Here is a 27988-nt window from a genome sequence, read left to right as displayed (position 1 = left end):
CAGAGAGAAACTGCAGCCCCAACTTAGAGTGAGGGGGGTTCGGTGTGGGTCACAGAAGAACTGGTGGGCATTTTCTAAATTTAGATCATTTCCATGACTATTGTAAAGAACCCTGCCTCCCCACCCCCACAAAAGGCTGATGATTGTGCTTCAAAGTAAATGGAAGTGGACCGAGGAGTATTTATTTATTTCCTGAGCTGAAATCAGTGTAGTCCATCTCATTTAAAAGGCAAAACTTCCAATTCAAAGAAACACTTACCTATAGGCAAAAAGCAAAGAATGTTTTTCATTGTTTGACTAGCTAGTCAAAGCAAAACCGAATAACCCTACCTCAGAAGTGTCTTCACTTAATGGTAAGATCTGTTCAAAGGTGCATCAACATGGTCAAAATTAGTTATATAGTTCTTCTGAGTTTTAGCCAAGGACTTTAACCATTCTGATGGGGAAATGATACAAAAGTTTAAACATGGTTGCAGATATTTAATGTCTTGATTATTTAAAGAAGACATAATTTATTTTCTTACTGATGCTATTATGAGTGTTTTTGTTTTTCTTTTTTTTAAATTATACTTCAAGTTTTAGGGTACATGTGCACAACGTGCAGGTTAGTTACATATGTATACATGTGCCATGTTGGTGTGCTGCACCCAGTAACTCGTCATTTAACATTAGGTATATCTCCAAGTGTTCTGGTTTTTCTAATTCCATGTTTCAGATGTTTTATTAGTATATAGAATAGTTGATTTTTAGGTATTGATCTGTGTGTTGCATCCCTGCTACACTCATTTATTAGGGCCAGTAGTTTTTTGGTGGGTTACTTGGCATTTCCAATGTATGCAATCGTGACATTTGGAAATACAGTTTAACTTCTTTTCCAATCTGGATGCCTTTCATTTTTTTTTCTCTCTCTCCTTCCCTTCCTTCCTTTCTTTTTTGACCTAATTTCACTTTCAATAATAACAGTTCTTATCTAAAAATCTGTTTTGTGTGACCGGATGTAGCTATTTCACCTCTTATGGTTAATGTTTTCATGATATGCATTTTTTTTGTGTTCTTTTACATTCAACCTATTTGTGGTTTTTAATCTATGATGTGTCTATTATAGAGAGCATACAGTTAGATCATATTTTTTATCCTGACAACCTCTACATTTTGATAGTGTTTAGAACATACATATTTTGTGTGATATTAATATAACTGGATTTGCATTTGCCATGTTGTTTTTTCATATGCCTGCTGTATTTTTTGTACCTCTATTTCTCCATCATTGCTTTCTTTTGTGCAAAATAGCGTGCCATTTTGAAACCTCTGTTGATTTTTTTACTATGTATTTTTTGAGTTATGCTCTTAATTCTTATGTACTCGGGGATTGCAATATGTGTAATTTTAATTCATCTTAACATCATAACTTCACAGTCTACTTCAGAATAATATTCATTTAATTCCAGTAAAAGATAGAAAACCTGCTCCAACATAGCTTCATTCCCTTTCCCTTCCTTCGTACTCTTTTTTTGCAACATATACACCCATACATCATACATATATGTTCCAAACCTAGTAAGATACTATTATAACTATGTAACTATTTCTTTATACATTCTTATGTCTTTTAAAGATGTTAAGAAATAAATTTTCTAGAGTCTTCTATGTTAATCCACACATTTTCAATTTCTGACATTTTTTATTTATTTCTTTGGAATTGAAGGAACCTCCTTCAGAACTTCCTTTTGTATTTAACTGTGATAGGAACAAATTCTCAGTCTTTGTTTATCTGAAAATGTCTATTTTGCCTTCATCTTTTGAAAGATGGGATATGAGATTTTTGATTGAAAGTTTTTTTTCTTTTGGTTCTTTGTCATCTCACTGCCTTCTGTCTTCTCTTTTGTCAGATGAAAAGTCAGCCATTAATCATATATCCATTTGATGGGATGTGTATTATTTTTCTCTTACTGCTTTAGATGCTTCTATTTTTGTCTGACTGTCATGCAAACAGTTTGACTGCAGTGTGTCTGAGTGTGGATCTCTTTGTATTTATCCTGCTTGAGGTTTGTTGTGCTACTTAGATATGTAAACTAATATTTTTCATCAAATTTGGAAGTTTGAGGCCATTAATTATTTCTTTAAATGCATTTTTCTGTCCGCTTCTTTCTCTCCTATTCTTTTGAGACTCCCATTACACGTATATTGATGTACTTGACATTGTCTCACTGGTTTCTGAGGCGTGGGCATTTTTTTGTCAATGATTTTTTTTTCTGTGTACTTCAGATTGCATAATTTTGGATAACCTATCACTGATTCTTCTTCAATCTGCAGTTGAACCCCTTTAGTATATTTATTATTTTAGTTATTGTATTCAAATACAGAATTTCCATTTGGTTTATTTTTGTAATTTTTGCATCCTTTTTGATAATTTCTATTGGTTGATTCATTGTTTCCATACTTCAATTTTTAAAGCATGCTTTCCTTTAGTTCTTTAAACATATTTATAATAGCTGCCTTGAAGCCTTTGCCTGCTAAATTCCTTTGTCAAGACACTCAGAGAGTTTCTCAAGACTATGTTTTCCCCACAGGATGGGTTACACTTTCCTGGGTTTTTATTGTCTGTGTCATAATTTTTTGTTAAAACTGGACATTTTAGATAATATAACAATGCTGAATTCTATGTCCCTACTGAAGGTTGTTGTTGCTGGGTTTTGTTTATTTTTTCTTTGTTTAGTAAATTGTCTGAGCTGAGTCTGTGACATGCCTCTCCTTGATGTGTGGCCAATAATGTCATTGCTTAATGTTTTAAAAAATTATTCTTGTTTTTATTTTAAGACTAGCTTTCTAGGGACTTCCCTATTCCTTCATAGCTTAGAGTTTAGGTAATGATGGTACAGAGATTGTGGTCAGACACTTTGAGGAGTAAGTTTTTAGCCCTCTACCAGCCGACCTGTCCGTGGATAAGGAAATGTATAAGAAGTTCAGGTCATTTTCAAGTCTACCAAGATTTACTTCCTGCTGGTTCCTAGGTGTCTTTCTTGCACATGTGCAACTTCAGTCAAAAATATGCTGAGTTAGAGTTGGTAGAGGATCACCAGGTGTGTGCTAGCAGATCTGTTGGACCTCCCTGGGATGTGTCACTTTCATAGATTGTGCAGTGTGCATGGCATCTGCTCCAAATCAAGTGAGTTCCCTTTGACAAGGTGGCACAGCTACTGGTCTTCACAGCTAGCCTATGCCATTACATGGTAGAACCTCCACATTAGCCGAGCTGTGGGGAGATGGGAGTAGCCCCAGGAAAGAACACCACAGATTTACTGTTCTTACCCAAATTGTGGCAGTTTTTAAGCATAAAAGTTTCTTATATTTTTGTATGCCTTTGGTTAATTTCCACAGCTCTGAAAGTGTTGTTTTTGTCAATTTTATCCAGCTGGCTTTTTAAGGAGAAGATTTGCCAACCTTCTCACTTGGTCATGGGGGGAGGTGCATATAATTTATTTAAAAAATGCAGCTTATAAATATTTTTATCTATCCTGAATTGATCCTTCAGCATAAAAAAGTGTTACGTTATGGCTGTATCTTATCAGGTACTCAGCTTCTAGAGTTATCTTTCAAAACTATTCTTTGATTTCTTTGTATTACCTATAAACTCCTTCAGAGCCGAATTATGTGTTAAGTGAGATGGACTTTTTGGTTACTGTATTTTTTGTGTTCCATTAGCTTCAGCTATAGGTTTATCATCTATAAGGATTAATAGGACTCTGAAGTATCTCCAGATCACCTGCTGTTAAGTCACAGTCACATCTCACAAATACAGCTCTAGTTTCAATTCCATATAGCATTCCTGGGCCTCATATCCTAAGGTATATAACCTGACCTAGTTGTTTAATTACACCATATATAATTCTATCATCAAGATTGTTCGACCAGAAAATATTGTATCTCCTATGGAAGTGGTGACTCACCTGCAGTCAGCAAAGGAAAGCCCTCTGTATTTAAATATATCTATAGCACATCCATCCAGACAGGATCACAGTATTATTGCCTTCCAGCACTTTTGCTCCTGCTAGTACATTCCCAGAGGAGCTCATATGAGGCTACCAGCTTCTAAAATGGCCCTTAAGCCAAAGTCATGGAGTATGGGGTATTCGTGACTCCATTCTCTCTCTGTGTGTGTGTGTGTGTGTGTGTGTGTGTGTGCGCGCGTGTGTGCTTTTTTAGGGCAGGCTCACTGTCACATTTAGGTGTTTTTTTGTTTGTTTTTTTTGTTTTTTTATCAATCACAAATTTTACCACAAATGGACAGGGCAATATAAAGAAAACAACTGGGAGGCAGGCTGATATGACCTTGAGGAAGGCAGTCTGGTATGAGTTTTAGGCTAAGCAGATAGGTCTTTTAATAGTTTCTGGCTTAGGGCGTGCCATTCAGTTTTGTGATTCACTGGTTACTCATTTCTAAAGTGGGGATAATAATACTTACTTCATGATGAGAATTAGGACTTAGCACAAAGAGGACCCTTAAAAAGTGATATAGCTATTATTACTTGTATAATTGTCTCTACATTTTTTATATTCTTGAAACTGCATAGAAATTTCATGCTAGTACAATTCCTGGCAAGAATTCCAAGGTGTTGAATGTCTCAGTCTGAGTCTGCTTGGAGTTTCTGGTTTTTATTATACTTCATTATTTTTTAAATAACAGATTTCTTAACTTGGAGCCCAACTTCCCAGAACATGATTCCGATATACTTATGTGACTAGAATTTATGTGTTTTAAACACAACTTAGGAAAGTGGACCAAGGATATTGGTAGAGGACCACCAGGTTCAATGTCATTGAGTGATAACAGACCAGCACACAGAAATAACGGGTGTTGCAGCAGAGAAAGAGTTTAATAATTGAATGGCAGCCAAATGAGGAGGTGGGAGGGAACCTCAAATCCTCTTCCCGGAGGGATACTGGACTAGGCTTTTTAAGGGAATTTTGGTAGGTAGAGGGCTGAGGAGCTGAGGGCTGCTGATTAGTTAGGGCAGTGGGGATGAAGTCATAAACTGTATTCTTATGTTGAGTAAGTTCTTTAGAGGGGATCTTCAGACTGGCTGATGTCAGTGGAATACAGGATCTGAAAATATCTCAACATGAGAAACATGAGGCTTCTTAATGTTAAGGATGTTATCTACAGAAATAAGGACCTTGTAACAAGGGCTACGTGATTTTTAAGCAGTAAGTACCTATAAGGAAGTGGACTATAGGGCAGGCTGGTTAATGCTTAGCTATGCTTCTACTCAAAGTGTATGCTTTTATTGAAAAACCTAGCAATTTAATTTTATTAATTTTATAAGAACAGTTTCAATGTTACTGAGTTGATTTCAGCTTGATTTGTTCAAACTGATACTGAGTAATTAATTTAGCTCTTGCCATTTCAAATTAATTTAGATGAAATTAATCCAGCTCATTTTCACAGAATGAGACACCTGCAGACAGTGAGATGGTTGGTATTTGTATGGTTATGCCTGAATGAATCTGCACTATATTACATAATTAATTGAATTTGAAGACATCATCTTATAACCTACACAACTTTAATTGTGGAAGCCATACTTACTGTCTTTGCTTTTCTCTTCTCCTTTTGACTTTTTGTGAAACTCTAGACAAGTCGGAATCTGTTGGTTGCCCTCATCTCTGTGTTTGTGTGAATTATTTTTCCTTCCTCAAGGAGGGTATGAGACAAGGGACTATGGCTGTTGTGGCAAAGGTCATATTCCAGACAATTAAGTTGACCTGGTTACTGTAAAAGATAATTTTTGTCCCAGATAATATTTCAGGCAAGAAACTTATGAATGGATTCTACAAAATATCCCTGTCACAGAACTCCCTAGAGACAACACTGTTGCTCATCAGAAATGTCCACTGAAGGCTCTATCAAGTGTGTTCAATCTGTGTTCCACTGAGATCCTGCAGATGGCAAAGCTGAGATATTACTGCAAATAACAAGTATTTGTGACTCACAAATACTTAAGCCATACATTATTTTTGTCTTAGTTATTGCTGATCCTTGTTATCATGAATATGCTAACATGTAGGATGAGATACTTCCTACATATGTAAGAAACACCCACACACGTGTGTGTTTATGTGTAGTGTTAATTTTTTTTTTTTTTTTTTAAAAACCTCTTTTGAGTAAAGAGTGAAAATTTGCTCCAAAGTAATTTGTGGCTAGAGGAACTGCAACAGTCGTTCAAATATTTCCATTTATTTGTTTGTTCTGTGGTGTGTTATTTGTCCATTTATTCATACATTTATTCAAACATCTCTAAACTCTCTGAATTTAGTAGTAGGACTCCATAACTGTTCAAATAGCAGATTTCTCAACCTAGAGCTCCACTTTTCAAAACATAATTCTGATATACTTGTTCGGGATACTTGTTTTCCAGAGAGTTGGTATGTGGAGCTTTTATTGAGATTGTGATTTTTTTAAATCATGAATAAAAAGATAGAAACCAGTCTGCCTGAAGTGAGTTTGAATTAGCAATGTTGAGAGGCAGGAAACTACATCAGATGAACCATTAGTTTGCATATATGACTTTCAAGATACATAGTATCTTGAGGCTCAATTCATAGCAGAAGTCTCTTTTCTGCTTTGTCTTTGAGTGTTTTGCTTGCAAAGTTCCATGTAATTGTATGCACATCAACAATGGCTCCCTCTCAAGATACGTGTGAACTGATTTGACTAGAGCAAACATTAGAATTAGAGAGGTATTATGGAATGGTTCATCAAATGAGTGTACCTTCTAGGTTTGCACTGACAAATCTGAGTCATTTGAATTTTAAAATAATTGTAAAAATCAGACAAATTGGCCTATCTACTTAATATTAAAGGATGTTGTATTATGAAAGATGCATGTCAAGGAGCAAAATGAACACTGAGCAAACCATATGGGATGCTACTAATTCACTAGGGATTTTCATAATTAGCTGCTAAGTTGGCACAGCTGTGGCTCTTTGTAGCAGCAATGTACTGCTAATTACCACTCATTTAAACCTGCTATTATATCCTCTCCCACCTGGACCTTTCTATTGTCAAGAATGCCAAGGGAATGACTTGAGTGTTTCTGAAGATTCAAAGGATTTAAGACCGGGGAAAACCCAGAGACATCACCTTCATTTGTTAGGATCACATTTAGCCTTGTCTTTCAAAAAGCTGACCTGAACGAATGAGTGGACACAGGAAAAATCTTTCCTTCTGGGAGGCAATAATGTTAACCTCTGGTGCAAAGTGGGATGAAGGGAAAAAGAACATGACAAGAAAAACTACCCAGAACTATGAACAGCCCAAAGTGTGAAACTCTGGAAATAATATTTCCAAACTGGGAATATGGTGTAATGTTATGATTGGGGTTTTGAAGCAATGTAAAGAGGAAAAAGTGAACTAAGATTTTTCTTAGATCTTGCCTGTTACTTCCTTTCTACAGTATTTCCTACAAGTCAATGGGATACAACACCATGGTTTTTTTTGTCACTGGAGAATATATAAACATTTTAAAGGATATTATTCCCCATCTGGTAAGTGACATTTTGCCTGGTTCATGTCTCTAGTTGGTAAATTAAAACAACAGCCACCACTTTATCTTTTGGAGGACATAGAATCTGATACCCCCATCATTCGGGGAGAAGTTGACCCTCAACAGTTACAGTGCCTTCCTGAAGGCCACACAGCAGATGGGCGCCTAAGCAAAAACAAACCTGCCTCAACTTCAGACCATCTGCTCTGTTTTAAAGTATACTGTTTTCACATCTCTTGGTGGAAGAACAGCTTTTCTCTCAATTTATATCTCTCTGATTCTGAGCTCTCAATCTGATTTAGGGTTTTCTTAAATTAGGCAGATAAAATTATAACTTATTGGCATTGTCCAGGTTATCATGCATTGATTTTCTTCTTTCGATCTCTTTGAAGTTGGATAAGTATTTTTCCACTTCATAGGTAGGGAAGCTCAGCCCGACTCCCCTAAGGTATCTTGGCTAGTTACCCATCAGATCTGAATTCCATGTTCCTGCTACAGTGATTTACTGCTGTCAAACTGTCAACATTAACTACATCATTAATTTGCAAAATACATTTTGAGATACCTGTGTTATGTCAAAGGTCACTTGGAGCCCAATTGAAAGGCAGTGTAAAAAGCATAGTTAACTTGTTTGCTTTTGTGCTAGAAACCTAAGGTTAACAAAACAGCCAAACCAAAAGCAGATTTGTCATTAGGGCTCTAACTGCCTATATCCCTATAGTGTATGTGCATCTCTTTAATTTTTCAGAAATAGATGAAATCATAGTTTGAGGATAGTTCATCAAACATTGAACATTTTCTTTGTGGAAGTCATTGTATTAGAGCTGCTGCTGCTGCTGGTGGTCATGAGGTGGAGTGGGATCCAAGCTGAATAATAGTGTTGCGTGGCAGAACACGCGGATTAATCTTCAGCAGGAATATGGTGTATCTAGATTCTGTAACAGTCATGCTGATGAAGTAGATCTATCTTTGCTGGCAGACAGTGATCTCCAGGACATATCAGCAAATTTAAAAATGGTAATTTATATAGCATGATCCGTTAATGGAAAAAGCTAATCTATATATTTCTACATGCTATGAATGCTTCTACTGCTATGAATACATAGTGTATATATACATGTAAATGCATAGAAAAAGGACTGGAAATAGGCTGGGCGCGGTGGCCTGTAATCCCAGCACTTTGGGAGGCCGAGGCAGGTGGATCATGAAGTCAGGAGATCGAGACCATCCTGGCTAACATGATGAAACCCCGTCTCTACTAAAAATACAAAAATTTAGCCAGGCGTGGTGTTGGGCGCCTGTAGTCCCAGCTACTCAGGAGGCTGAGGCAGGAGAATGGTGTGAACGTGGGTAGAGGAGCTTGCAGTGAGCCGAGATCGTACCACTGCACTGTAGCCTGGGTGACAGAGCGAGACTCTGTCTCAAAAACAAAAACAAAAACAAAACAAAACAAAAAAAAGAAAAAGGACTGGAAATATGCACACTATAAAGGGAAAGTGAGTATAATTAAATTTGGAAAGAGAATTTTCAGTTTTTCAGTGTTGTTTGACGTCCCTACAAGGAGATGTTTTTATGTGTGATTTTACGTGTGATTTAAAAATATGAAGTAGTGTGCATAGGTGGGGACCTGCACGCCGAGGGAGAAAAAAATATAAGCAAAGGCATCAGGATGTGAAATGGAGTAGTTTATTAGTATGCAGTTTTTACACAGTAATAATCAGAAGGATGGTGGCTTAATGTGGCTTATATAGTCCTAAATTATTGGCTGTTATTCAGTTAAGGTAATGACATGTTTCAATAGGTTTTTAAGTGAGTTAGGCAGATACAACTCTGGAAGCCAAATAGTTGATGGATACTTCGGTTGGAAACCCTAACTGATTTTTACATAGCCTCTCCAGAGCCAGCAAAGCCAGATGCTGTTTTGTGGTTATTCTTGAGATTTTTTTCCCCCTTTAAGACTATACAGTGTTTGCCAGGCAGGGGAGGATGGTGACCAGTTTGTATTTAAAAAAAAAAAAAGAAGAAGAAGAAAAGGCACACAGCCGTGCTGCTGGCTTAAAGTCTGTTACCTTTCCCAAAGTATACATATTCTGATAAAATTGGTGTTGTCTCCATATAAAAAGTATTATTAACCTCCTGCGGGCTTGCTTTGGGCACTATTCTGGGTAGAATAGACAGACACAGACGTTTAGATAGACTGAATCTCTTTCTCTGATTTAATTTTGCATTACAGGTAAACGCCATATGTAATGTGTAAGAGGCAGGTAGGTAAACATGCTCAACTGCAGTTTTTGGTTTTGTGTTCTGATGTGATCTGAGTATTTCGAAGCACTTACAATGCAGAGCATACTATATGAAAGTTCTCATGATTTGGGAGCACACTCACAGTAAGGACAAGGAACGTTCTTTCACATTGAAGTTCTAAAAATTAACTTTCTCAGTAATAAGACTTGAGCAAAAACAAATTAAGACTAAGGAAAAGATGATAATTTGCAAATACTTGCAAATGGGAGCCTCTACTCCACATGTTTGTAAAATGTTTTACCTTATCTTCCATTCCTGGCATTAGGAGTCATTTTGGTTTGGGGCCATTTATTGAAGCTGATCTTTGATGAATGAATGAGACCCTTTATTTTCCAGTGATGCTGCTTTATTTTTGGGAAGTGGGAACAAAGGCCTGACGTGGTACCATGGGTATAACTGTACAAATTTCAATGTTATTTGAAGAAATAGACATCTAAATGAAGAAATACTTTTAGTTGTTGACTTTAAAAGGTACCGAATTATGCTGATGATTCTGTTATTTAAAATAACTAGACCATTTTTCTTTAGAGCAAAACAGACAACACTACAAATCTCTGATGTGTATTAAGTTTTCCTGAAAGGTAAACACAATTTTTTTTTTTTTTTTTTACTGTCTCAGCTTTTCTATTACATTTGTGTGTGTAGGGGGAGCTGGGTACAAAGAGAAAGAGAAAGCATGGTGAAGATGACTCAGAACAAAATGGGTGGCGTTTGTAAGACACAGAGAATTGCCTTTGAAGATTGTTGGCGTGTTTATTTATGCTAACTCCCACGATCTGAAAAAATAGCTGTAGCAGGCTCATTACTCTGTGGAAAAATCAAATTCATTTGATAGGATTAATTCGTTTTGAAACCCATGTGGTTTTCAAGGATTTTTAAAATAATGTGAGATATTACAGCAATCCTTACTTTAACATTTTGATCTAAGTGAAGGCATGAAACAATTTAAATACACCCAGAATGTAAAGTTTTAAATGTTACCAGAAATTGTCTTTTCTTGACAATACTGGAACATTTTGGATGTTATGAACAGGTGCATAATTATAGATTTGTGTTTTCAAACACTATTTGTGCGAAGTAGAATCCATGCAAGAACCGATTTTAAGAAACAAGTGGTGCTTCGTAATTTCCAGAAATGGAGAGGAATTACGATATGCAAAACTAATGATAATAGCTCACTTATTTTTAGTTCTTTTTATATTCTTGACACTGTGATAAGCTCTCTACATATATTATTTCATTTATTCATAACAACCCTATGAGAAGGGTATAATTATTATCCAATATTTTTTAGGGAAGGAAACCAAAGATTATAAAAGTTAACAGCTAATGAGTAAGGAGGCCAGTATTTTTGCTTAGGTGGTCTCTGTATAGAATCCATGCTCTTAACTATTAGGATATGCTGATTCTAAAGCAATTAATGAATATTGGTCTGAAATCAGTCTAATGGCATGCTGGAAACAGCTCTTAGAAACTGCTAAGAGTTGATTGTTAGATATTTTGGATTTTTGTAAGCCAATTTGTAAACTTTGATACTTTGAAATCAGCAGTGATTGGAGTATTTACACCACAGAAATGGGCAAATGCTACAAATCAAGGCATTTTTTTCAAGTCAGTTCGCCAGCACATAATTTAATAACATAGCGCCCTTTCAGCAGTGCCAAAGTATAAACCCTCACATTTTAAATGGATATAAATGAAATAAACGCTTACATTAACAGTTTTTTTTGTCTTGATCTCAAGAGGACAGACTATAATTAGTATGGTTAGAACTTTAAAAATGAAATTTAAGAGTATGTATTCCTAAATTCCATAGTAGAAGACAGTCCTTTTCCTAGCCTTTGAACTTTTATATGAGGATTTTAGAAAGAAAGCCCTTGTCTGTCCAACCACAGAGTGTAAAAGCAGTTAGCTGTGCCAAATTTGAGAGGACTCTTTGCTGGCTGAAATTGTCTGAGCAGGAATGGAAAGTGATTGGGTTGGGTAAACAGGAGCCTATGATAGGAGGATGGCAGAAGCCAGAGAAGGAAATTTTATTTAAAAAAAACAAAAACAAAAACAAAAAAAAGAACAAAACATGGGAACCAGTGGGGTTTGTGTGGTCTGAGTAAGCTTTGTGGCCTTATTGTGGGCATCATTTATCCATAAAATAATTTTAGCTTTAATTTTAGAACTCTAGTACTTAATTTTTCCTTGTAACCATAAAGCATCATTTTATGCTGTGATGAAAAATCATTCCAATGGTAGAGGTTCAATTTAATAAAAACTTAAAGCAGTGTAAATTGTAATGTTGATGCATTGCATCAGCTTATCAAATTTATCCTCCCAATGTTCTTCTTACGAAGAAGGCATAACTTGCTTACATGTTGTGTTTAATATATTTGTAATGTTCTTCTGATATGAAGATCCTCCATTGAACATTTGCTTGTACCTGGTTGGACTGCACACTGGATCCTGCTTATCTAAGCGAAAGCATACATGATTAGTAACTTACGGTTCTCTCTAACTCACCAATCAGTTCTTTTTCAGTATTTATTATTATTTATTGGAAAACATTTCCATAAACTGAAAGAAAAGAAAGAAATGCGCTCACAATTTAACCACCCAAACTGAATTTTCTTCCTTTTTTTCGATTTTATTTTTATTTTTTGAGAACAGGGTCTTGCTTTGTCACTACAGTGGTGTGACCATGGCTTACTGCAGCCTCAAACTCCTGGGCCCAAGCATTCCTCCTGCCTCAGCCCTCTGAATAGTTGGGACAACAGCCATGTGCCTTTTTTTATATTTAAAAAAAATTAAGGCCCGATGCGGTGGCTCATGCCTGTAATCCCAGCACTTTGGGAGGCCAAGGCAGGGCAGATCACAAGGTCAAGAGATCGAGATCATCCTGGCTAACATGGTGAAACCCCGTCTCTACTAAAAATACAAAAATAAGCTGGGCTTGGTGGTGCGTGCCTGTAGTCCCAGCTACTTGGGAGGCTGAGACAGAAGAATTGCTTGACTCCAGGAGGTGGAGGTTACAGTGAGCCGAAATCGCACCACTGCACTCCAGCCTGGGCAACAGAGTGAGACTCCATCTCAAAAAAAAAAAAAAAAAAAAAATTAAAACTTATATAGGTTAATATACGGGAAGTACAAGTACAGCTCTCCTACGTGCATATATTGTGTAGTGGTAAGTCTGGGCTTTTAGTGCACCCATCACCTGAATCGTGAACAGCCAGTCAATTCTTATCCTGGTTCCTTCACCTCCTGAGAGTTGTGATTCTGAGAATTTGTGGTGTATTGATTGAGATAGCAGTTTAAGAGCAAGAGAAAAAAAGAAAACGAATGGAGGATGAAAAAATAAAGCAATACACATACACACAGAACAGGACCAAGTTAGAGGCAAAATATAGCATCCAACTTGAATAAAACAAAGTAATCGCTATCTTTGCAGATAAGGAGAAAACTGTGTCTGTGAATATTTTATACTAATTCAGTTTTATATTTGCTTATCTTTAATATTAATTTGAGATAACTGTTATTTTTCTGTTCTTTAATTTTTTTTATCAGCAGACTGGTAAGTTAGAAATGAATGTATGAGAGTCAGAAAAATCTGGATTTTAATCCTTAGCGTGAAAATTTTATAACTCTGTGACTTTGGAAAAGGAATCTAACTTCTCTGTTTATCCTGTTCACACAAGTGATAGTAATAATCCTTACTATAGACGACCACAGGAATTATAGATACAGCTCCCAGGGCAATGCATATCAGAGTAAGCTGTGTCTTCTTACATTTTCAGAGCTGTTATTGTTACTCAACAAATGGCAGCTGTTGCTATCTGTGTTTTTGTTGTTGTTGTTGTTTTTGAGACGGAGTCGCTCTGTTGCCAGGTCTGGAGGGCAGTGGTGTGATCTTGGCTAACTGCAACCTCCACCTCTTGGGTTCAAACTATTCTCCAGCCTCAGCCTCCTGAGTAGCTGGGATTACAGGCTTGTGCCACTGCGTCCGGCTAATTTTTGTATTTTTACCAGAGATGGGGTTTCACTATGTTGACCAGGCTGAACTCAAACTCCTGACCTCAGGTGATCCCCCCACCTCGGTCTCCCAGAGTGCTGGGATTACAGGTGTGAGCCACTGCACCCGGCCACTATCTCTGGTTTTTAAAATGTATTAAACATGAGGAGTAATGACAGTGTTTCTTGATGACTGGGGAACTTGCAGTAGAAAGTTGACAAATACTCTTTCTATGAAAGAAACTGGAGCCTCCTAAGGTTCAGAAAGAAACTGGATGCTTGATGAAGATGACGCTGCTGACGGCTCTTCCTCTTTCTGTGCAGAATGTCCCCCCAGACCTCTCCATCTGCACCTTTGTACTGGAGCAGTCCCTCTCTGTCCGGGCGCTGCAGGAGATGCTGGCTAACACCGTGGAGAAATCAGAAGGGGCAAGTACCCAATTTATGTAGACTTGTAGTATTTTAATGAGCTCAGCTACTATAGGAACAATTTCTTTCACAGGTGTCAGAGATTTTCTTTTTGCTAAAATAAGTCCATGCCTTTCAGTTGGAATGTCCTTAGGTTTGACTTTCTGCTTTATCTAGCATATTTGTGGTGTCTTGAAAACTAAAAAAATATATCCAAGCTTGATGTGATCTGTGTCACTAGGCCTCGTGCTTATGTCTGTGGTTTAAAACCGACCTTTCTTTGAGCATTTCTGTGTTTCATTACATTTTCATGTATGTAATAACATGTTATTATTGTTATTATTTTAACTCATAGCTTTATGCATGGCTATTTGTCATTAACCTTTATTTCATTTTCAAATGTCTCTCACTATGTGACTATGTTCTGAGCTTTTTCATGGAAAGTAAAATTTCATGGCACTGTTACATATTTTAAGTAACCAAATTTTGGTGATATGGCCTTAGTCTATTGTAATTTTGCAAACAGCTCATCCTTTTCCTCTGAAAATTGAAATTTTTTTTTTTTTTTTTTTTTTGAGACGGAGTCTGGCTCTGTCGCCCAGGCTGGAGTGCAGTGGCACGATCTCAGCTCACTGCAAGCTCTGCCTCCCGGGTTCATGCCATTCTCCTGCCTCAGCCTCCCGAGTAGCTGGGACTACAGGCGCCTGCCACCACCACACTCGGCTTTTTTTTTTTTTTTTTTTTTGTATTTTTAGTAGAGACGGGGTTTCACCATGTTAGCCAGGATAGTCTTGATCTCCTGACCTCGTGATCTGCCCACCTCGGCCTCCCAAAGTGCTGGGATTACAGGCGTGAGCCACCGCACCCAGCCCTGAAATTGTTATGTGGTTTCCTAATGCAAGTATTTTTCTTTCAAAGCCTGTTTGGTTATTTTATTTTCTATGAGACTTCCTGTGACTGATATCTGGGCTGTTACCCAGTCTTAACCAATTTATTAAAGTTTAGAATTAAGCAGGAGGATTAATGGTCAAATTTTTTGTTTCCTGGTTTTTTAATTTTTATTTTTTGGTATGGTAATTACTGCAGTGTATGGTTTAATAAAGTATAGTATTTCCAGAGATAAAACTGAAAATTTTATTTTGCCATTATTGATCTATATGTTGCTGTTGTTATTAATCATTACTCTGGTCTGGATAAGTAAAGAGATTAAAAAATGGTAATATATAAATTATTATCCATAGAAATGAGTGATCAGTTGTAACATTATTTTCATCAGCCTTGTAGTTTTTAAAATTTTAGTGTTATGCAGCTTATGACTTTAGTTGATTTGTGCATTAATTCTAAATTAAATTTTAGCAGTATACTATTAAGTAGGGAAGAGAAACTTTAGTGATTTTTATTTGATATTAGACTAGGAGTTTATTTTACAAAAGCTTAGTATTTTAGTTTTTCATGTTCATTTTTTATTTACAACAAAGTTTGAAATTATTAAAATATATAAAGTTTCTTTTAAAAATTTCTATTCTTTCATGTAAACCTTCTCAGGCATGCTTAAGTTATGAAAGAGTAAAACAATTCTCAATTTAGTTTCATTTCTACCTGACAAAACCCCTCCTGATTTTTAAACATACCTGAGTCATATCAACTTTGATATGAAAATCACTTTTATAAAGAAAGATCATTTTTATTTGGCATTAGCATTTAAAAAATGCATCTTGCCATTTCATCTGTCTTTATAGATAACAACTTAGAACTAAATTGCCATAAATTTAATTTTTTTATTGCTAAGTTGCATTTTTTAAATTTAACAACTTTGAGAAGATCTTTTATCTTCTTCAAATCATGAGGTTGGGCTAGGCAAATTCCAAAGTTTCTTGAAATATAGGAAGTAATTTGAAATACTGTTTTAGGATTTATGGTTTTTTTGAGATGGGGTCTTGCTATATTGCCCAGGCTGATCTTGAGCTCCTGAGCTCAAGCAATCCTCCTGCCTCAGTCTCTGGAATATCTAGGATTACAGGTGCATGCCACACTGTACCCAGCTTCTAGGATTTATGTTTTCAGGACATTTATTAGTTAGAATTTCTGGATCTCCTCAAATATTTGTATTTAGCTGAATTTAGTTTTGAATTGTTCACTCTCTAGAATGTCTCTATCACAGATAAAGTAGTAATTTGTGTGATGTGTTGAACACTATTTTATAAAGCGCAGTATAGTTACCATAAGACATGAATTAGGAAGTATAATTTGAGGAAAAACTGCTACAAGGAATAAACACATTGCATGAAGCTGAAACCTATTTCTGGTTATTAGTAACTTTTAGAAAGAAACCAATGTCAAATAGCTCAACAGGGTACTGTATATTAGGGAAAAATGAAAGTTTCTGTCATACTGCTGAGTATTTTTTATTATACCCAGAAATATGATATTCATTCTGAGCTTGCCACAGGTGATGCCAGTTAATTAGCACAGCCCCAGCCACAGCGTTGGAGGAAGGGTTCTGGAGGTCTCTATCGTATTTATGGATTTGGAGGTAGCCTGAGCAACAGGGGGGATCCTGGAGGACCCCTGGGGTGGTCAGGGTTAGGGAGCACTGTGGGGACTTGGGGCAGCAACTGTTTACCAAGAAGGATAGATATTTTCCACTTAACCGTTTTATTCATAAGAGTGTGCACCAGCTGAATATCATGTCTGATGATATGTGACTCATGGATGCTGCTGGCACTTGTAGGAACCAAGTCTTCTGGACTCCAAATATCATCTTTTCTAGTGCCTTATAATGTCCCCTTTACACTCATTATGGAACCCTAATGGGGAATCTTTTTAATCAATCAAATTACTATCTCCAGGTTAATAAATCATGTGTAGTTTGCTTAAACGAAGAGCCACTTTTCCTAGGATGAAGTGTGTCGGGAAGGTAATGCGAATTTTCATGAAATCATTTCTTTCCTTTCAGATGAACAGTGAATCAAAAAGAACCTTGTGTTCCCCTGATTCCCACCTCTTTCATAATCAACTTTCTTTACAAAGCCCTGTTCTTTTTTATTTAATAATTCTTCTTTAATTTCTTACACAATTCAGTAAATTAAATAATACTTATACTATTTCGTGTCCAAAATGTTATACGCACATAGCAATACAAACACACTTGATGATGATGAGGAAAAATTTTCCATTTAGAACCATTGCCTTTGTCTTTTGTGGTTAAGGACCATTTTGCTAGTATTCTCGGGTCATGAATAAATACATGGTTTTCATAAAATGATTAAGGAAACTTAACAGAAAACTCCCAATGTCATTTGTGACAAAGCAAATCATGAACATTATGATAACAGAAGAAGACGTGTGTAAGATGAAATGGGAGAAAATATTACCTAATCTATGAAGTTTTGGTTCCCTAAAAAGTTGCTTATTGTGACTATTAGTAAAATAACTCATATTTTTGTGGCACCAAAATCATTCTGAAGGATTTCATCTAAGTGGATTTTCTAAAAAAAAAAAATATATATATATATATATATGTATATATAGTTAAAAGAGAGACCTAGATCCAATATCTATATAATTACATTGACTATCATTTAGCTTTTATTCTTATTAAAATCATGTCAATAGTAAATAGGCCAAGACCTGTTTATCTCAGTAGCTGCCCGCAGAAGCTTTCAGATCTTGAGGATGGAGACAGTACACAGGCAATGAGAAGGAGAAGGTGTCTGTTGAGCAGCACCCATCTCTTTGGCCCCGTTTTCTCTGGGCGTCTGCCTATGCACATTCTTGCTTCTGCTGTTCTTTCTATTTCCCCCACTGGGTTTTCTGTGGTTCTGGATAACTTGTCGCTTGCAGATCTACCTCTGTATTGCTCTTCTTGCTCTTCAGATCTATTTTGCATATGGATGATATAGCATAGGGTTCAAAACAGGGATTTATTGTCTTAGAGAACTGCTTGAGAATACCAGTTCTGCCATAGTTAGGTCTGTGGCTTTGGGAAAGATAACTTTATCATCAAGACTTAGTAATTATTAAATGATGGTGCATATTGTTATTGTTTTATTTATTCTTTTTTGTATACTTTTAAACTCCCTGGGTTGGACTGCTACTAATTCCTGACTGCCTTTTCTCCGGCCTTGATGGCTTTCTTCCTTCTCTGGGACATAGCCAGTCCAATTCCCACTTCCTCCCCTCGACCCCAGTATCCTCATCAATTCTGGCACATGTAGTTTGCCGATTTAACGATGCCACGACAGTGTTAGAATGGAGAGTTGATGATAGCATTTGCTTATTTCCATGTGTTTTGTAATTAATAAAGTTTCATAATTTAAGTAATATTGTGCTTTTGGCTGTTCCTTTTATCTTAATTCACAAAATTATGATAGGCACTTTTCTCTCACACAACTTTATTTGTAATGCCTAATTTAATTTAAGGATTTCATCTCATATGAGCACAGATATCAAGTGAGAGGTGACGTAGCATAGTAGAAAGGGCTTTGGTTTTGGAGTCCAGGAAATTTACTGAAAATTCTTTTTCGAATAATATTTATAATAATTATCATCTGTTGAAAAGGCATTGCTTTGGTTTAATGCCGTGAGTCCAATATATGGCTTGTATATTCTGTTAAGGACAGCATATTTTAAAATACACGTTGAGTGCCCTTTCTGTCTTTCGGTTTAATTGTTTCTGGGGGAATTGTAGGACCCTGTCCTCTTCAACTTTAGCTTGTGGCCACTTGACTGGGTCCCTTTATTATTAGAATATTGTAGATTGAACTAGAGAAAAAATTAAAATTAACCATTCTTTGCTCCTTACATCTTGCTCTTTGATGGAGAAATAGATTAACATTTATAATTCAGGTGATTATGATTTGGATCATTCATTCATTTGCTATATATTCCTCATGATCGTGGGTATTGGTAGTTTACCGCTATGTAAGTTATGAATGATACGTTAAAAATCTATAAAATTCACAATGTAATGTTATAAATATTGTGATGAGCAAATAATATTGAATTGAATATTAAATAAATCCAATTCTAATCATTTAGTGCTTTTTCAACTTTTATAAGATAACGTATCTTATAAAGGTTCTATGTATAGAAATTTAAGTGTTTTTTTTGTCATCAATGAGTTTACAACTGCGGGAATAGAAAAACAATTATAGTATAATTTCGTGTACGTTATAGAAGTATATATAATTATCATGTCGGCAGGAAGAAGGAATTGTGTATGTGGAACTTGTTATTCCTTTAAATTTTCTTGGCACTTTTTAGAATCATTTCCAAAATTATTAGAAGTAATATTAAAACTATTAATAGAAAAAATCATTTCAAAATTTTTTCCAAGGAACAATTTGAGCTCATTAGGCAATTCCTTAAAATTTTAATAGAAAATAATACTTGTCAGGAAGACAATCCAAAACATGTCCAGAGATATTCTTAAAATGATTTTTATGTTTCAGTTTAGTAAAATGGCTTATTGTTTTATAAGAAACTGTAATGATATTTCCTCTTTCTAAATTATGTACTGTCTTCAAAGTACAAAATATTACAATGACTTATTAACAGGTATAGAGCAGACTCAGACATGTCTAGCTTTTATGAAAAATGGAGCTGTAGAATGTGGAATAGTAAAACACTTGTGTCGGCTGGGCATGGTGGCTCACGCCTGTAATCCCAGCACTTTGGGAGGCCGAGGTGGGTGGATCACCTGAGGTCAGGAGTTTGAGACCAGCCTGGCCAATGTGGAGAATCCCTGTCTCTATGAAAAACACAAAAATTAGCCGGGTGTGGTGGCACACACCTGTAATCCCAGCTACTCGGGGGGCTGAAGCAGGAGAATTGCTTGAACCCGGGAGATGGAGGTTGCAGAGAGCAGAGATTGCACCACTGTGCTCCAGCCTGGGCAACAAAGTGAGACTCCATCTCAAAATAAATAAATAAATTAATTAATTAAATAAAACACTTGTGTCATTCTTTTTATAAAACTCCTGTCTCTTTAAGACATGTACTCTAAGAACATTCAAAAATGCATGAGGCCGGGCACGGTGGCTCACACCTGTCATCCCAGCATTTTGAGAGGCTGAGGCGTGTCGATCACTTGAGGTCAGGAGCTCGAGACCAGCCTAGCCAACATGGTGAAACCCCGTCTCTACTAAAACCACAAAAAATTAGCCAGGTGTGGTGACACGTGCCTGTAATCCCAGCTACTTGGGAAGCTGAGGCACGAGAATCGCTTGAACCCAGGAGGTGGATTTTGCGGTGAGCCCAGATTGTGCCACTGCACTCCAGCCTGGGCAACAGAGCGAGTCTCCATCTCAATTTAAAAAAAAAAAAAAAAAAAGCATTGGGAAGCAACCAGCTAAATTTAACTGGTAAATAAATTAAAAAAAAATACATTTTTGAAACACTGAAGCCCCATAAATTACTTTTTAAAAGTACATTTATCAAACATTGAAGCTCCGATTTCACACAGGTAAATTGCATCTAAGATCATTTTATATAAATGCAAGAGCAAAAGATGAAGAAGATCTGTGTATTATCTCATAGTGGTTAAAGCTCATAGATTATAGTACAAACTCCCTGAGCTCATTTCCTGGTAACATAAGTGACTTAACCTTTCTGTGCCTCAATTTTCTCATTTATAATATGGGGTAAATAATGGCATCTCCCTTTGTTGTGAGAATTAAATAATATAAGTAAAGTGTGTAGAACAATCGTGGCATGCAAGAAGCACTATGAGTATGCTATCATCATTGTGATGGTCTCTGCATTGAGTATGCCTGAGTAAGCTCCTACCGGATCTGATCCTTCTGAAGAAAATAACTATAATCTCTGGACAAAATACAGAAACAAAACTACACCCACAACAATAAAACCTTCAATTACCTGGAGGCCCTAGCTATAGTTGTTCTATGGCTGCCGTTACAAGTTACTGCTAGGTTGGTGGCTTAAAACAACATACATTTATTATTTTCTAGTGTTAGAGGTCACAAGTCTAAAATCAATCTCCATGGGCTAAAATCAGGGTGTTGGCAGCACTGCATTGCTTCCAGGGACTCTAGGGAAAAATCTGTTTCCTTGCCTTTTCTAGCCTACATTCTTGGCTTGTGACCCATCCTCCACCCTCAAAGCCAGCAGTGACCTACCATGTCACATCATCACAGGTGCCAGGGATTAGGATGTGGATGGTTCCGCGGTGCCGTTATGTGGCCTACCCTATCATGGACGTGCTGAGCTTGAGTAAGATGTTATTGATAAGATCCAATGGAAGTGAGAGCAATCTAGTTGAAAAATGACCGAAAAGTATACTTTTTGATTTGACAGGAGCCTGATTTTCTTGCAAACCAATCAATAGGAATTTCAATGTATCTTATGTACATACCAATTCATAGATTCACATACATTTTGTATTTAACGGGCTTCATTCTCTGAAGGTTTTCTTAGTTTCCAGTAGTTAATCACATGATTTAGAATTTAAATTTAAGTATATTTTCATATTGCATGCATAGTAGACACTAATTACTTTTAACAATAACACCAATCAAAAATAACTAAAAAAATGAGGATACATATAAATGCAATTTGTTGAGTTCCTATCGTGTTCCAGACAGGCATCTTCCTGAACCACGAATACAAAATAGTGAGTGTGGTATTATTTTTCTTTGTTAATAGGAGCCTGTTCAGTCTTTGGCTATAGTCTCTTCTGCGGCAGATAACATTATTTAAAGTATGGTCACAGTTCCAACAGTAGATCTTAGTATTTCTTTTGTATCCTCATTCTTCTGGTATTGTCGTATCTGCTCAGAGACACTACATCGTAAAGCCTTTTTTGTTCAAGCTTTAGGGCAGATAGAGCAAGGATCAAAATGAAGAGAGTTAATGTTGTGTCCATTCTAGTTGAGTTTTATATTGATGATTTCTTTCCATTAAAGCACATTGGGGTAATGTGGAGGAAAAGGAGTTGATGAATTTTGTGGTTCATATGATTATAAATTGTGTTCCGTATATTATTAAATTTCTCAAATGGCTGGGCTAATGACTCACTGGAAAAAAATGAGGTTTAACACTTGATATCGTTCATCCATTTTCAAATATGCTCTGTATAAGTCTCCAGTAAACTACAGAATTAAACTCCATTAAAATACAGAATTAGGATGTAAAACTGTGACCATACTTTAAATAGTGTAAATGTAGAGATATCTGCCACTGAAGAGACTATAGCCAAAGAATGAACAGGCTCCTATTAACAAAGAAAAATAATACCACACTCATTATGTTTTATTTGTGTTTCAGGAAGATGCCTGCCTGGAATATGATAAGAACTCAACAAATTGCCTTTATATATATCTTCATTTGTTTATTTAGTTATTTTTAATTAATGCTATTGTTAAAAGTAATTAGTGTCTATTATGCATGCAATATGCAAATATACTTAAATTTAAATTCTAAATCATTGAAATGTTTTATTTTTATAACAGTAATATATGAGTATAAAATAAAAATACCCTCTTCATAATCCTCATTCCCCCCTAAGATAACCACAGCTAAAAGATTGGTATATAGCCATCTATAACTTTATGCATAAAAATGTTATTATATAAATGGAATCACATACTGTCTTGTCATCTTTTACCACTTAATTATATATGGTTTTTAAAAAATAAGGACACAAAGTGTCCAGAGGAAGAGAAGATTCAGATTTAGTTGATCCAAGCTCTGGCTCAGATTTCTGTAGTTCTCTTTGCTCTGTTCTGTGTTTGCTTGGTTCACAGGCTAGCTTCCCTCATGATTACAAGATACCTTGTATGAATTTCAGGGATGATATCCAAAGTCAGCATCATCTATAGGCACAAAAAGGAGCTGATTTTCTTTGTTTCTAAAAGCAAGGCACTTACTCCAGGAACTCCCTGGCAGAATTTCCCTCGTGTCCATTGTCACACACCCATAGCTAATTTGTTTACTCGCAAGAGAAAATGGGACCAGCACAACTGGCTCTGACCATGGGGATGGCAATAGGGAAGGATACTTTGAAGAACTAGGTTCTTTTATTGGGAGAAGGAAGAGAATTGCATGTGAAAATGAAGGTCAGATAATTTCTACCATTGTCTGCTACATCATATAGCAGATACATAGTTAGCATCTGTATGCTTTCACTGGAAATGTTTATATTTGGGACCCTCCATGTTCCTGAGCCAAACTAGGACCAACAAATGAAATCTTTGCCTAGGAAAACAAATCCAACTCTGTGCTCAGGTGTCTCCATGACTGAGAAATAGAAAGTGCATGTCCATTCTCCACCTGCCTCATTCATACAGTGTTCATTCCACAAAAATAGATTGAGTTACTTTTGTGCATTCTGGAGCTAGGGGGACAGGGATGAATAACAATGCCTCCTTGCTCTTGAGAATCTTAGCAATCTAATAATAAAGAGAGAAGATATGAACCTGCTTTCATAGTAAATAGTTCAATCAGAGAGCAGAGGAGAGATCTAATTACCTACCCAACACTCTCCCCTTGTACGTCCTCATAACTATGAAATGCTGAATGGATTAGTGTGTGTTTATATTGTAGACAATATGATGCTACTAGCTATTTATATCCGAAACTTCTATTCTCAAATATCTAGTCTAACGTAACCTTATTTTAAGAGGCTGTGTTCTGTTTACCTTCCTATTCAGGAACATCCTTGGTAAAGCATAAATAATACTTCAATAATTAGATTATAATGTCAATAAATTCACAAATTTACTAATTAATATTTAGCCAGCATCTTGTCCAAAGCCTCTGTATATAAATATGTACCTACCCTTCATCTGCAAAATTGATGCAGTGATGTAAAGGTGAATGTGATTATAATCTCTTGAAGGGCTCATAGCTAAAAATATTCACTGAGCAACAATTATCTATCTGTCACTTAGGTGAATGTGGAAATTTGTCTGTGGTTGAAAGATGCATCTTTCAGTTTTACTGCCTTTCTGTTTCTAGAAAGACAACTTTCTACTCAGAAGCCAAGGATATTCCATATTTCTAAGTATTTGAATGACGTGGTTTCCAGACTCTGTCATCAAACTCAATAAAGACGTCAATTTAAGCAGCATGTAATTTAATCACAGTGGCGTAGTTAGGCACTGTTTTAGATTATGAAACTTGAATGTATAGATTATTTTATTTGATTAGTCTCATTCAATTTGGACATCTTCCTCAGCTATTTGTGTGTGTTTATAATAGAAAAAATTTTCATTTGTAAACATATGATGGCAAATAAATGACATGGCATATTTCTGATTCAATCTTAATAAACTATTCTGCAATTTATGAGTGACTTAAAGATATGTGGAACCTATTGAGTCAGCCATTCTCAAATTTTTTTCTTTTTTTGAGATAGAGTCTCATTCTGTCACCTAGGCTGGAGTGCAGTGGTGCAATATCCTCGCCAAAAAACAAACACAAAAGCAAAAACAACAACTAACACTCCTTCCTGCATTTTTTGTGTGTGTTTTCTTCAAAGCACTGAACACCTTCTGAAGACTGTATTCCCGGTCTGTTTATTGCCTTCCTATCGCCATTAGAGTGTAAATCTCAGGAATGCAGGTCTTTGAGTCTGTGGTATTCGCTTGCTATACCACTAACATCCAAGACAATGCGTGTTATGTACTAGGTAGTCAGGAAATATTTGCTGACTGGAGGGACTGCAAGATAGGATTTATAGACCAAAATTAAGGGGCTGGAAAGTACCAAAAATTCTGTTTCTGCTACTGTAGTAACAGTTTTGAACATATGGTAGAGCTTTTTTGTCTGTTAAATACAGCTGTTTTTGAATTTGCCTCTCTATTGTGGAAGAAAAGGAATGTTTTTGAAAGGAAAGTCAGAAAAATAACCTCTTGGGTTCGGTAATCCTCCATCCTTATTTGCCTGACACAGTCCAGGTTAATACCTGTGGTCACAGCATAATCACTATTAGTTCCCCCTTTCGTTGTCCAGAGTGTCCCAGTCTGGATGAGAAATTACATGGTTATCCCTAGTCATGATGTCTTTGTGAATCAGATAAAACTTATAGAATCTATTTACAGAAGGCAATACAAATAATATGCACGCATACAAAATCTTGTATTTCATCTCTGATTTGAGGACTTAAAAGAAGTCTTCCTTTTTGTTGAGTTAAATAACTTCATTTTTTTTTTTTTTTGAGTTAATTCTTGCTCTGTTATCCATGCTGGAGTGCAGTGTATGATCATAGCTCTCTGCAGCCTCCAATGCTGGGTCTCAAGGGGTCCTCCTGCCTCCTGAGTAGCCAGGACCATAGGCACAAGCCACCATGCCTGGCTAATTAATTTTTTTTTTTTTTTTTTTTTTTTTTTTTTTGGTGAAGATAGGTTCTTGGTATATTGCCCAGGCTGGCCTTGAACTCCTGACCTTAAGTGGTCCTGCCACCTTAACCTCCCAAAATGTTGGGATTACAGGTGTGAGCCACCTCACCCAACTCACACAACCTCTTTAGTGATTGTTGCAGTCACACATTCTGAGAAGATACACTTTTTTGCAAGTAATCCCAGAAGTGTAAGAGAAGGGCAAAGACCAGCAGGATCTACATAACTTGAGGATTACAGAGACCAGATGGAACATTCTGATGGTGAGCATGAGGTCAGTACTGGTAGTACAACCTGATTACTTTCATGTGGCTTCTGAGATCAGGCCACATGTGACCCATGACTTCCTGGTGAAGCATTAGCTCTTAAGACCACGTGGAACTGTAGAAGGGTCCTTTGCTGGAACCGGAAACCTTAGAACTGTCCTTAGACCACTGAAAAAAGTACAAAGAGCAGCGCAGCAAGAACACACAGAATGGGCCTAATATTACCACACACTAATTTCCATAGCCCTGGAAAATGTGAGCCCATATGTGAGACAAGGAGAACGTATTGAAAGCCTTGCAGTATCTGACAAAAGAAAAAAGTAGGCCAGGCGCTGTGGCCCACGCCTGTAATGCGAGCACTTTGGGAGTCTGAGGTGGGAGGATCACTTGAGCCCAGGAGTTTGAGACCAGCTTGGGCAACATGGTGAAACTGTCTCTACAAAAAATAAAAAAAATTAGCTGGACATGGTGGCTAATAGCCATAGCCAGCATACCTATAGACCCAGCTACTTCAGAGGCTGAGGTGGTGGGATTGCTTGAGCTTGGGAGATCGAGGCCGCGGTGAGCTGTGCTTGTGCCACTACACTCCAACCTGGGTGACGGAGCGAGATGCCGTCTCAAAAAAAAAAAAGCATCCCAAATCTCACACAACAATGAATGAGATTGGACAGTGCAAAGATAAAGCTAAATGAAAGTTAAATAACACCAGAGATCACAGAAGAAACAGCAGCTAAACCAGCAAAATTAAATACTTCATAAGCTGGTGTTAATTGCATTTGTTCACTCTATTGATATATGAAGAGTAACCACGTTCTAGATTCTGTGTAGAGTAAATAGTGAGAGCGAGCTGAGTTGCTACAGATGCCTCCTTCAGAATAGGACATAAGTGGAACCTGTGTATTGTAGGTATAAACACTCAATAAGTGATTTTTTTTTTCAGATGAAGAAATAGAAACAATGCACCAAGGTCAATGATTAAAAACTGTGATTATCTTTACACAGTCATGGACTGGGAAGTTTTGTTTCTAATAGTTTCCAGAATAGAAGTATTTGTGTGAATGACAATTATATTACATGTAAGGAAATTAATTATATCATTTATTGATTCTTGAGGTACAGGCTCTAAAGCTCCAGCATGGATTTGATGTGGATGATACTAATGATACAGATATTTATGTTTTGTTGATTTGTATGTAGTTTCCCCATAAGGTTTTTTTTTTTTTGAGACAGAGTTTAGTTCTTGTTGCTCAGGCTGGAGTGCAATGGCATGGTCTTGGCTCACTGCAACCTCTGCCTCCTGGTTTAAAGCGATTCTCCTGCCTCAGCCTCCCAAGTAGCTGGGATTACAGGCACCCACCGCCACGCCTGGCTAATTTTTGTGTGTTTTTAGTACAGATGGGGTTTCTCCATGTTGGCCAGGCTGGTGTTGAACTCCTTACCTCAGGTAATCCGCCCGCCTTGGCCTCCCAAAGTGCTGGGATTACAGGCGTGAGCCACCACGCCTGGCCCCCATAAGGGGTTTTTAGTTCCTCAGGAAACTATTCAAGCATTGGTTAGGAAGAAATATGTGCAGCTGGGTGAATCCAGCTAATGACTGGATTACTCTCATGGCGTTTTGCCGGGGGCTGCCTTGATGATGTCTTCTTAGATCTAGGTCTTTAACTTGCCTGTAACTATTGCACACTGTCCCTCCAGCAGATCGTTCCTAATTTAACTGCTATCCTGTGACCTCAGTTCTTACAAAGGAATCTAAAACTGTAACCTTTTTTTATTTCTAGCTCTAATTCGTTCTTTATACTATTCGTTCTCTATCCAAACTGAACTCACTCCCTGAATATGCTACACTTTCTTCAGGTATATATTCTCCACATTCTTACCACACTAATTCCCCAACCTAGAATTCTGAGCCTTTCAAAAGTTTACCACCCACCACTTCTCTGCAAATGTCCAAGGAGTTGTCTTCCTTAAACCCTTTGATGAAGCTCCCAGCCAGAAGTTATATTTCTACTCATAGAGTTCCTTATCACCGTGTGTTCACATTTTCTTATTTTTGTCTCTCATTTTATATAGTGATTATTTTGTATGTATTTTATACATTTTATTTACATTA

At 36.7% G+C, this 27988-nt stretch overlaps 1 protein-coding gene across 1 annotated transcript in view; it reads left to right on the top strand.

The window, feature by feature from the left end:
• RYR2 (ryanodine receptor 2) overlaps positions 1-27988 on the top strand; it is a 786704-nt gene that overhangs the window by 263733 nt on the left and 494983 nt on the right. The window contains exon 3 of the mRNA XM_054561059.1: positions 14169-14273. Within this exon, the coding sequence (XP_054417034.1) occupies positions 14169-14273 (105 nt within the window). The remainder of the gene's footprint in view (positions 1-14168; positions 14274-27988) is intronic.

Source organism: Pongo abelii, chromosome 1, assembly GCF_028885655.2.
Source record: "Pongo abelii isolate AG06213 chromosome 1, NHGRI_mPonAbe1-v2.0_pri, whole genome shotgun sequence".
Lineage (NCBI taxonomy): Eukaryota > Metazoa > Chordata > Mammalia > Primates > Hominidae > Pongo > Pongo abelii.
Note: the sequence above shows the minus strand (reverse complement) of the source record. Positions and strands in the feature narration are given on the sequence as shown.